At 38.5% G+C, this 13,052-nt stretch overlaps 1 protein-coding gene across 3 annotated transcripts in view; it reads left to right on the top strand.

Annotated features, from left to right (window-relative positions):
• LOC135086782 (alpha-1,3-mannosyl-glycoprotein 4-beta-N-acetylglucosaminyltransferase A-like) overlaps positions 1-13,052 on the top strand; it is a 37,151-nt gene that overhangs the window by 16,998 nt on the left and 7,101 nt on the right. For 2 of the 3 annotated variants that reach the window (XM_063981573.1, XM_063981575.1), the window contains one exon: positions 7,897-8,004. The exons of the other annotated variant lie outside the window; for it this stretch is intronic. In XM_063981573.1, coding sequence (XP_063837643.1) covers positions 7,897-8,004 — 108 coding nt within the window. The remainder of the gene's footprint in view (positions 1-7,896; positions 8,005-13,052) is intronic. 3 annotated transcript variants of the gene reach the window in all.

Consider the following 13,052-nt stretch of genomic DNA (forward strand, 5'->3'; position numbering starts at 1 on the left):
AGCGTGGGTAGCTTAACATTAATAAGCAAATATTTTATATCACGCGATAGCCAATAAAATTATCTATTAGCAAAAGTAGAAAACAGATACAAGTTTCATACATTTTAAGGGAGTAAGAATGGATTTAATTAGAAAAAAACATGACTTTTTTCACTTCTTTTTCAGTTATTTTCCAACACAAGAAAAACCAGGTCGTTAAGGTATGTTTTATTTGCATTGTATTATTAGTATTTGAGCTATTCTACAAAACGAATGTAAATTTATTAGTCTACGTCAATTAGTTTCGACGTAATTGTTGAACAAAGATACCCCTTCCCAGCGGTTTCCATAGTAATCGGAATAGGTTGTGTGATTCTTTCAGGCAGTGCATTTTCGCATGTCGCGTGCGCTATGGAAACCGCTGGGAAGGGGTATCTTTGTTCAACAATTACGTTGAAACTAATAGACGTAGACTAATAAATTTACATTCGTTTTGTAGAATAGCTCAAATACTAATAATACAATGCAAATAAAACATACCTTAACGACCTGGTTTTTCTTGTGTTGGAAAATAACTGAAAAAGAAGTGAAAAAAGTCATGTTTTTTTCTAATTAAATCCATTCTTACTCCCTTAAAATGTATGAAACTTGTATCTGTTTTCTACTTCTGCTAAAAGACAATTTTATTGGCTATCGCATGATATAAAATTTTTGCTTATTAGTGTTAAGCTACCCACGCTTTCACTTGTTTTTGAAGGAAGAGGTGAAAACTAAAAATTAAAAACTTAAATCCTCATAATTTTTCGAGAAATGGGTCAAGCCCCAAATTTGAAGTATTTTCATCGATAAAATTGTCCATAGATTACGCCCTTAAAGTTTGATCACTACAAGCCCGGACACACTGTATAACTCATTTTGGCCAAAATGGCGCTTTAGCATTTTTTCCTTTCTACTGACGATATCTAATTACTACGAGTGATATATCATTGGAAAGAAGAGAAGCTAGAGATGTTTTTAAGATCATTGGCAATCCATTTTCACCATTATTTATTTTTTAAACCGAATTCTAAGTTGAATTTTTTATCGTGGTTTGTACTTTTGTTAGACTTTGGCGGCTCGTAACTAGCTATCCGATCATTATCAGGATCTGAAATTTATTTTATTTGACTAAAGGCTTATTCGATACTAGTATCAAATATAAACAAACATCGGTTGAAAACAAAAATTAAGCAGTTTTTAGGTCAAATTTCGGAAAAATATTAAATAAAAACAAAAACATCAATTAAAAAAAAGTAGCTCACTTGGGGTCAAATGGGCGAACTTGTATTCTTAAAATGACCTTACCTATACACCCACGAAGTATGTTTAACCTTCCGCCAAACACCCTGTATAACAATCTTGTGAATGTTATACAGTGTGTTTAGGATAGGGCTAGCGATAATTTATGACGATGTTATTATGTCAATTTTATCGACAAAAATGCACCCAAAAACGTGCCCGCCAAAACTGAATTTTTTGACAAAAACTAAAATTCATTAATTACCAATCAGACTCCGTCCGAGTTTACATAATTAGAGCGCATTTATCTATTTCAATTTTACTTTTAGCTTGCATTTAGGCGGTTATCACACTGCGTCGCGTTTTCATAATTTTCGGAATTTTTAGCATTTTTTTGGATATTTGTTAGGAGGACGTCTCGGAGCCCTAAGGGGTTCGTTATGTATAAACCTACCATGAAACTTGTTTGTGTTATTTGCCGAGAGATGTCACTGCTCTTTGAGACGCGTAAAGCTGTACCGCGGTGTCCAGATTTTTTTCCCTGGCTTTATATACCTGGAGTATTTTGACATCTGGGAACCTTTGACAACTATTGTGAACCATTGACAAGCAATAAATTGTCACCTACATATTGACGTCTTATTTATACCTAGATAAGAGTCCCTTAAGTGCGCCGAGAGTATCCGTGGTTTATTCATGGTCCTGTCGAGCCGGATATCATCAGGAAGCTGATGTCCATTGGGCACTGGTAACGGTGCAGGTGCCGGGATCACACTTTGTGCATTTTTGGAGGGGGGTGACGTCCTGGACAGTGGATCGCTGTCGCAAACAGGACAGGTGAAGAAGCTGGGTCAGCTAGGAGCTGCTGACACCAGTTTGACAGTACCAGTTGTGGTGCTGTCAGGGCAACCAACTGGTTGAGGAAGATCAGGAGATGATGATGGTGGTGCTGCGCTGAGGTGGCGCCATCTGGTGGAGACACGATCGGAGCCCTAAGGGATTCGTGCTGGAGCCCTAAGGGATTCGTGCTGGAGCCCTAAGGGGTTCGTGTCGGAGCCCGACCCGAAGAAGTTCGTGTTCCGTTCGGCGGCGTCTATTGTGATAGTGTGTGAGTAAAACGGATACAACTGTGAGTACTCTTTTAGCATTTTATTATTGAGAAGAAAGTTGAAGGATTTTGGACTTTATTTACACTGGTAGTTTAACTTAGAAATTTTAAATTGTTTACATTGACTTAGAATAATTTTAGAAATAAGTTTAGGACTTAGAATAGTTTCGAAAAAGCGGTTGCTACGGGGAACCTGTGCCCGATTTCTGTTAGAGTTGTCAAACACATAGAATTTTTACTATTTTTTGGAAGTTTGTTTACGTGTCAGTTTAATTGTCATTTATGATGGAATGTTTTGAGAACTGTCAATTTGACCTTGCGTCAAGGATAGAAAAAGCAAATACGAATTTCCAAAAAGTTTCTAAAGGTCGTTTGACCAAGGAGTATTTAGAGGGAAAGTTGGAACTACTTGAAGGTTTGTGGAATGAGTTTCTGTTGGGTCATAAGGAATTGTTGCGCACTACGGAACCTAAAGTATTGTCCAAGTCGACCTATATGCGAAGCGATACTTATGACAAAACAGAAGATTGTTATATTGATTATAAATGTAAATTAAAAGCGGCTTTAGCTAAATTCGTTATAATCCCAAGTTTTTCCAACACTGATTCTAACCAGCCCTCTAAGTCAAAGTCAAAGTCAAAATTTCTTTATTTGTTTAGACTAATAAATAGCTCTTACAAATCGTCATATTATGCTCTTAAGGAGCCTCTACATGTCTCATAATCTTTTTACCCTACCAGCGCTTCGAGACCAACATTTGGCAAGTGCTGAGAAGAAGCGCCGCAACAAACTCAGTCACCACTGTCTGCCGGTTAATATAAATAAATAGAAATAGTAGTAGTAGGTACATTCGATTCAGGAGCAGTTCACTGAATTTACCATGCATTCTTGTATGGTGTATCATAAGAATGGGTATACAAGATTGCGTGGTATATTAAACAAGGTAGTGACGTGCTAATATCTAGACTTACATATTAAGGTACTAGTAGAAATGACTCGCATACATAAATTTGAATAACTTGGATTGACCAGTCCCCGAAAGCAGCGCCTGTTCACAGACATGACGAGTGAACCAGCCATCGCTTCACTCGACCATATTAGAGGGAATGTAACGACCCGCCTCACTACGCCACCACCCCAGAGACATTTTAGTGAGAATGACAATGCCAAGTTATCTCTTAAAAAAAAAACTAATAATAAAGCTAAGTAACAGTCCAGATTGAGAAGCATGACACTATAACATTTGAGAAATTATTATTAGTTTATACAATATTACTTTTCATTTTCATAGTACTCTCTACAGGCGCCTAATGTCAAACTACCAAAAGTAAATATTCCGATCTTCTCAGGAAAGTACTCGGAATGGAACACCTTCCGAGACTTATTCCAGTCCCTGATTCATTCAAACAAGACATTAGGAAATGCTCAGAAATTATTGTATTTAAAGGGGTACTTACAAGGTGAAGCCGAGCAACTTTTATGTAACATTCCGATTACAGACAGTAATTACGATTATTGTTGGGGTTTATTAGATGAGAGGTACAACAACAAACGATACATCTGTCATCATATTTTGAAGAGACTACTAAGCCAGAAGAATGTTGTTTGTGAGTCGGCTAGTGGTTTGAAAGGTTTGATGGACACCACAAATGATTGTTTGTCGGCTCTGTCTAATATTGGCATAGAGACGAGTACCTGGGACGTGCTGGTAATCCACTTAGTAACGCTGAAGTTGGACCCTGAATCAAAAAGGCAATGGGAGTTTAGCATCGCGGATAATAACTCTACCGAGCTACCAACTTACGACCAGTTCGAGCAGTTTCTTAAAAACCGTTACCGCGCCCTTGAATTTTTGAGTTCAGGATCCAAACCGATTCCTAATAAAACCTTACCTGTTTTCAAAATGAAAACCATGCACGTTGCCACGTTAGTCTGTCCCGTTTGTAAGAAGGAGCACAAATTGAGCACGTGTAAGGAGTTTAGGGATACGTCAGTGGAATTACGTCGCGAATTTGTTGCATCACATAATGTTTGCTTTTGTTGTCTCGGAAACAATCACTCTGCCAAATTCTGCTACAGCAAATACAAGTGTCGCATTTGCAAGAGGAAGCACCACGCTCTGCTGCATCCTACAAACAAGATTGCTGCTCAGGAACCCCACAAAGGGGAGGTTACGGCTGATACCAAGAAAGTTGGTGCTGTTATTTCCTGCACGTCTACAAGAAGCACTGTGGATTGTAGCCAGGTATTGCTAGCGACGGCACTTGTAGATACTGTATCTAAACACGGCCAAACCTATACTATTCGTTCTATGTTGGATCAAGGGTCCCAATCCTCTTTTATTACAGAGGCTATGGTTGATTTATTGGGGTTGAAGAAGATACCAGCTAGAGGGCAGATAGTAGGAGTAGGTGGCACGAACGGGCTCACGACAAGATCTATGGTGGAAATAAAAATAGCATCACGAGTTGATCCAAACTTTATTATCACAGTGAAAGCTTACATACTAGGCTCCATCACAACGCTTTTGCCTAACCAAAAGATAACAGCGGAGGAGTGGAAGGAGCTTGAGGGCATTGTCCTCGCAGATCCGAGCTATTATACTTCTAACAGTGTAGATTTGTTGTTGGGGTCAGAAGTATATAGCCGGATAATACAAAACGGAGTCATCAAGGGACCGTTTGGTTCACCACTTGCTCAGTGTTCATCATTGGGGTGGATTCTGTCTGGTGTCGTTAACACGCCCCCGACCACGAAGCCCTCTGAAACAATAAAAGTGATGCACTGTAGCGTGGAGGATAATCAGCTTCAAAGAAAATGTCGTAAGCTAGAAGATGACATGCCGTTTCCAAGGAAAAGAACGAATACAGAAGATCAAAAGACACGTGAAGGATACTTTACCAAAACTTCTCGTACAGATGACACTGATCGACACATTGTGCGTTGTCTTCCGTTGAAAGATGAAGATCCCGATGAGAAGAATTCCCGGCAAACACCTGAAAAAAGAATGTATTCATTAACACGTAGACTGAAAAATGGCGATCTGAAACAGAAATACACAGAGGTAGTTAGTGAATATGTTGACATGAATTTGGATCTCGGTGAAGATTCTTCAACGGCGGCTGAGAAGATACTGTCAGACTTTCATGTGGACGATCTCATGATGGGTTGCGGAACTATCGATCAAGGGAGTCAACTTTACAGAAAAATGAATATGATGTTAGCTAAAGAAGAATGTCAATCACAAAAGTTGACTACTAACAATGAAGATTTGGTAAAGACAATGAAAGAAGATGGTAAAGTAAGTCAACGGAAAGGAAACGAAGAAGGGCTGAAAAGGAAATCTGATGAAATAATAAAAAGTGGTGGTATCACCTGGAACTGCAATGAAGATGTGATCCGCAACAAGGTCGACGTGCAGACCTTCGAGAAACCTGAAACAAAAAGAAAAGTTAAATATAAAAGGATACGCTGCTGGAGAAACGCGACGGGTACTCAACAACAGTAGAGATACAGAAGGCTATAGTTGCATGCCAATCTGAGAACTTTAGTGCTGATGTTGAAAGGTTAAGAGAACGTATACTTATCCAAACGTAGTTTTCTCCGGTTCTTGGTTCTTTTCTTGATGTAAACAACATGTTGAGAGTTGGTTGGAGACTTGAAAACTCACAGCTTCATAACGTCGTAAGGTGAAAAACATAGAGGTGGACTATGTTAATTCGTCAACCTAAAAGTTGGTGATTTAGTTGTCATAACGGTGGGCAACTAGCTACGGGTCTTGGCTTAGTGGCAGGGTGATTGTGGTCCATCCCGGTAACGATGATGTTCTAGTTGTTAGTTTCAAGGGTAACAGAATGATTTGGTCTCCTTCCTAAGGCTAAATAATTTTAGTTTATTTAGTTTTAAGGTTTTAAGTATATTTAATATGTTTTATTATTTTACGGTACAATGGTTTTTTACATGATTTATTTTTATTTTATTGTTGATGTGTACCGTAACATGTTTCATGGTGGGCGATGCATTCGCATTAAGTTTCATTGGATTGATTTTCCTGTTGTTAAGGACCTTTGACGGTCCTTGGTGGGCGATATGTATAAACCTACCATGAAACTTGTTTGTGTTATTTGCCGAGAGATGTCACTGCTCTTTGAGACGCGTAAAGCTGTACCGCGGTGTCCAGATTTTTTTCCCTGGCTTTATATACCTGGAGTATTTTGACATCTGGGAACCTTTGACAACTATTGTGAACCATTGACAAGCAATAAATTGTCACCTACATATTGACGTCTTATTTATACCTAGATAAGAGTCCCTTAAGTGCGCCGAGAGTATCCGTGGTTTATTCACATATAAAAAATCACGCGCGCGGACGCGTTGTCAGTGTGAAGTGCCGCGCGTGTTTTCTATACAAACTGAGGTACTTGCATACAATAATTAAATCTGTCGCCCCGCGCTCCGCGGCGGAGCGCGGCGCAGTGTGATAACCGCCTTAGAATACCAAAAAATCACTTACAATGTATACAGACAGTTAAAACCGCTTCAAAATGCCACCAGCAGTGTTCCTTAAATTACCCTAAAATGGTCAGTCAGGACGACTTCCGCGAAACCAAGGGAGTTAGTTGGCTAGCTGGATACTTATACACTGTGCTACTAGTGATGACACACTGTAAATAGTACCCATAATATCCAAGAAATATGATTACGGGCACGATTCTGAGATTGTACCCTATTTATACCTATAGTTTAGTATTAGTTAAGTTTAGCTGGGCATGTACCGCACTTATACTTGATTAGGTCATTGTAGGTACGTGACTTGTATTTTCTTGGAACTCCAACCAACCCTGCCATTCCAGAAAGCTAGCCTTTCCAGGCTGCTGCATATTTCCGGAAAATGCCGGAGATAACAGGGCCCCGATTGCGGTAATTTGTAATATCAATTCATTTGCGCTTCATCTCCAGTCGCGCTCCATTTTCATTCCAGCAGATGTACAATTCGGTATTGCGGTAAACTTCATACGCAAACAAAGACAATACAACGGATAATGTACTTTTCATTAAATCGGATCATCATAATTTTTAAACTAAAATTAATTTAATAAAACACAGCAAATGTTTGAAAAGCGTTTGAGAAAAAGTAGCTTTCTGACAGCTTTTACGCAAAGGCGCTTCATTTGAACTAGCTGTGAAAACGACCCCGCGATTCGGATTCATTCTAACAGCTGATTTTCGTTTTCGAGAATCGCATTGCAGTTGAAAATTTTTACCGCAATTGGGGCCCTGAACTCGTAAGTACAGCTGAAAAAAGATATTTCTATCAATATTATCGCAACGAAGTACCTATCCGTAGAAATGTTTTGAATAATTTTTGTTACCTGACACCTAACTAAGTTCTGTAAAACAAACGGAAAATTAAAAAAAACTTTTAGTACTTAGCAGCTTCGATAGTTTATTAATATTTTTGAGAGAGTTGGATTACATCTCAGAATCCAGCCTCTTTATTTTATATTACATCAACACTTATAAATTTTCAGGAAAGTTGTTTCATCAGTGTGAATAAAATCAGACTTAAGTATCCAGTTTCCTTGTTTTTGCACGTCGGGCTATATTCTTCTCTCCCTGGAAAAATTATGAAAGTAGAGGTACGGTTTTTTAACTAATTAGAACTTAGAACCTTAATCGTGTTTATATTAAATTGTCGACGCTTTTACCTGTAAAATTTTGCAATATCCTGATATTGTGAAGTAAATTTTCGTGGCATTTTATTTCTAAACAGACGCGTTTTACTTACTCACATTAAAAATTCACACCTTTATTTTCATTTCATGTAAAATTTTGTAGTGATGTTTTCTCTTCTTCATTATTAATTTAAATTATTTAAAGCCACTATTCCTACCACAGCTATACCTTTTGTCAACAATGTGCTCAATTTTTAATCTCAAAAATATACACTTTTATATGAATTTCACATTAATTGGAGTTTCTGACACCTCACAGGGATGATCAATGTACCGCACTTTTATCAGAATATTAATAGTTAAAATCCCTTCGTTAGTAACAGCTTTGCTTTTTAACCGACTTCAAAAAAGGTGGAGGTTATATCGTGAGCATTTAAGGACCACAGTATATAATACTACTTTTAGCATCGGCTATCGGCTATTTTGCGAGTGTACCGATTCAGCATCGCGATTTAGCGACTTCCTCCGTTCGGACGCGGTATAGAAATCGCGCGTTTTAGCGACTCTATCGCTGAATTTGGCGTTTTTAATGCTGAGTTGCACCATCTTTCACTTTAACCAATGTCAAAAATCTGTCTAACTCCATACAAAAACACCAGTTATTGTTAAAGTAACTTGGTGCAACTCAGCCTTAGTGTGCGGTGTAGAATGTGTGGTCGCTACATTCAGTTTCTAAAAAGCGCCTAAATCGCCTATGATAAAGTAGCATGTGTGCTGTGGCTCTATTCAGAGAAACAATTGCAATAGTATCCTTTAGAAAAAATATTTTACTGGAACTACACTCGCGAGCAAAAGTATGGAATCACTTACATGAAGTTGTTTCCACGCGATCTTGTGTACTAATGAATTTGTTAGTAACAAAAAAGGGGCCCCATTTTAAAGATTAAACTTTTAACTTTAAATTGATACCAAATTCATTTAAATCACACCAGTATTTATAAAGATATCCCGGCTGATGTGAAGAAGTAAGGAAAAAGACATGTATCAACTGTTTGATACGTCCGCGAGTTGCGGCCTATTTACCCCCTATAAAAGCACGTGTTTTCGAATTTTTGCTTTCACACGTTGATCCATACACATCTCCGCTTCTTTTGATACTTTACCTGGGATTCTACACCTTCAGATGCAGCACAAATTGTTGCACTATTGCAAGAAGGGCTCAGCCAGCGGGCTGTCGCACGTCAGCTCCATATAAGCCAGTCCTGGATTTCGAATGTTTTAAGACGCTTTCGGGAGACTGGTGGCTTTATCCCGAGACCAAGTTCTGAACAGCGCCGGTGCACATCGCAGAGGGATGACCGTTTTTTCATGTCAACCCCTCTATGAAATCGTCATTTGACTGGTATCGACGTCCAACAAGAGCTCAGAAATGTTTGTAGGATAGCTGTTGAAAAAATGGAAAAACGATCGTCCCTCTGCGATATGCACCGGCGCTGTTCAGAACTTGGTCTCGGGATAAAGCCACTAGTCTCCCGAAAGCGTCTTAAAACTTTCGAAACCCAGGACTGGCTTATGTGGAGCTGACGTGCGACAGCCCGTTGGCTGAGCCCTTCTTGCAATAGTGCAACTAGTAGGGAATTTAGTGCAATGATTTGTATGGAGACCCCTCCACTTTGGTATAGAAGGCTCATTTTTGCACCAGTTGTTCTTTGGGTGCTCCTGAGTAAATTTCCGTCGGTAGACATCGAGAGCCCCCCCTGTGGTAGCAGGGGGAGGGGGGGGCAAGTTTCCTTCTGCCGCGCTTCACTTCAAGGCCCATATCTTTAAAACTATGAGTATTAGGGCAAGTGTGGTGTCATTTTCGGATAATTAAAGGATGGCGAATTCATTTCTAGAACAAACTTTTTGCCTTTTCATACAAAAAAATAGAAATATTGAGTAAAATTCACAAAAACCAAGAAGTATTTTTTTAAATATACGTCGTTTACTTTTAAACCATTGGAGATAATCTAATAAAAAGAATATGTCCTGAAAGCTACATTTATCAGGATTATAAATATATACCATTGTTAGTACTTTTTTCGAAAAAAGTAGGTAAAAAAATTTTTTTCTTCAGGACACAGCGGTTGAATTTTACTGCGCGTCGGAAAAAAATATTTATTTTATCCATGAATTCATACTATTTGGTTCATAAGCAAGTAAAGATTATTATTTTAGAATTTATTTAGAGTTCCCGGCACATCAAACTACCATGATTTGTATTTTTCTTCAATTAATTTTGAACTTTATGAATAAGACATAAGGTTGAAAATAGCTTAAATACATTTTAATATTTAAAGAACTTTAATTTGTCTAAACGTCTAATGATTATTATTATTTTAATTAACACTTATTTCTACATACTATCGTACCAGTGATTTAACGGAAAGGTAAGTGTGAGGAAAGTGAGGATTGATATTATCATAGTACGGGAGATTATTTTTAGCACAAAGGCTACGGCTGTGACCATTATATGTAGTTGTTTTTTCAGACAGCACCAGCTTCTGCACTACTTCTTGCACTAACATCTCACCTTTTCCAGGCAAGCTTCGGCAGCTACGGGTAATTGGTCCATGTAGGCTCCATGTTGCTATTGATTCTGGTCCACCCCCAACCAGTCAGGTAAAGGGAAGCCTGAGTCGGTTGCTTGCAACTGACCCTATACGCGAACCCCTTAAACCAACTAAATTTTAAATAACTTAAAAAAATCATAAGGACATAATTACTGCCCTTGATATACTGATACAAAACTGCCTAGGTTGGTGGGCACTTACAGCACTCGTTCATAGTCAAGCATGTAGTAATAGTAGGAGGTACTTGATCTAAAAAAATACCAGTGGACTGAAAAAAACAGTGGATTGAGCTAATAAGTGGATAGATATTTTATTATGTGTGCACTAAAAACAGGGGTGTAAAAACGCAATATTTACATCCTGGGCCACAGCCAGGCAGCACTCAAACAAAGCCATCGCCTCAGTAAAGGTTGAGTCTAGAATTATTCTAGATGCAATCTTAAAGATGAACAAACTCTGAAGGCATGACAAAGTGTCCCTGATGTGGGATACCTGGACATACAAGGATCGAATGCAATGAGAGAGCCGACAGTGTAGCGAGACAAGGGTCAGAGACGATACCTATTGGGTCAGTACTGATAGTACCTTTATCTAAAAGCATAGGTACCTTATGGCCATATCCAAGAAGCACAGGGCTGAATGGGAAAGCTCCAACGATATAAGCCTCTCCAAATCATTCCTAAAGGGAAATACAGGTTCATGGAAAACTTATCAAAGCTAAGCCCAAGCAATTACAGGTAGGTACGCAAACTCGGCATTATGAAACGAACCACATGTCCCACAAAATGGGCCTAACAACAGAAGCTCTCGAGCATGTGGAATACATGTGGGGTCCATGAAACATTTAATACTGTAAGGATGGGTCTGCTTGGGTCAGCATATCCGGCATCAGAAGACTATTAGGTGGCTTTCACTCAGACTCTTAACTAGAGATGAAACGGATAGTTGTTTGGCCGGATACCGGATACCGGATATCCGGCCAGCTGCTAGGCCGGATAGCCGGATATCCGGCGGCCGGATAGTTGGCCCATTGTCTCGTTTAATGTCGTGACGAGTTTAGCGCCGCACAGGTGCTTCGAACGCGATCAGTGGGTCTATTAGTAGACTAGACTAGTCACATTTTTCGAAAATCGAATCTGTCCGAATAGAATGTCAGATTTTGCCACTTGTCTAGGGGGCAGATCAATTTGAGCGATTTCGGTTGCTATCGTGAGTGTGTGATTGAATAGCGAAAATTAAATTAGTTTACTTGCTGCGTAATCTGACTGAACTGCATGCATCATGTCATCAAACCATCAGTGAAAAAAAGATCGTCTTTTTTATTTGGCAATATTACGACATTAACAGATATTATTTACTACAGGGTGGCCCAGAAGAAAGTTCACTTTTGAAAATTCAATGAAACGAAAACTGTACATTTTTGTAGAACTTTAACTATAGCAATTTAAAGGAAATTTAGTGCAATTTATTTTAAAATTTACTTCCTTTTATAAATTTTATCGTACATGTGATTCCCTTGACGTTTACAACATTCGGTCAACATACCTACATCAAAATTTTGGAAAACTTTCGATACCTCGAAATGGATTCAGGATGGATGAATGCTGCAGAGTTTTTGGATTATTAGAGTATACTCTGCTCATAAGGTAACCCGGCAAAAAGAAGTCTGCTGGAATGAGATTAGCGCTTCTTAGAGGCAGTGAGATTTCATCCCTGCTTAATTGGTTTGTTGCATTGAAAGGATGATTAATTTTTGAGAATGCTATACTGGTAGGCTGAAAAGTTAAAGCTGCAAGATTCGCAAGGCTATGACCGGAGCACTTGGTTTCACCAAGATGGGGCTACGTGTCACACTTCAAATGAGAGCATTTAGATGGTAAGAGACATGTTCCCACAAAAAAATAATTTCAGGCAGGGGTGACATCTTCTGGCCACCAGGAAGCCCTGATCTCACTCCAGAAAATTCTTTTTTGTGGTGTTACATTAAGAATAGAGTATACTTTTACAACCTAACAAACATGCAGCAACTGAAGCTGAGCATTCGGCAAAAAATTGAAAATAGGTTTCGAGGTAATTCTAACAAACGCATTTCAAGATTTTGATGTATGTTGATCGAATGTTGTAAGCGTCAAGGAAATCTGGGCAATGTAATTTAATAAAGGTAAATTTAAAAATAAATTGCATTAAATTTCCTTCAAATTGCAATAGTTAAAGTTCTATAAAAATTTAGGTACAGTTTTCGTTTCCTTCAATTTTCAAAATTGAATTTTCGTCTGGGCCACCCTGTATTTATGTATTCGTCATTAGAGTGAATAGCCCAGAAAAAGAAATTAGTTTTTTTAAAGGCTTTTTGAAGAATGGCTTTTTGTAACTTTTTGGTCATTAAATAGAAAGAAAGAA

The sequence above is a fragment of the Ostrinia nubilalis genome, chromosome Z, assembly GCF_963855985.1.
Source record: "Ostrinia nubilalis chromosome Z, ilOstNubi1.1, whole genome shotgun sequence".
NCBI lineage: Eukaryota > Metazoa > Arthropoda > Insecta > Lepidoptera > Crambidae > Ostrinia > Ostrinia nubilalis.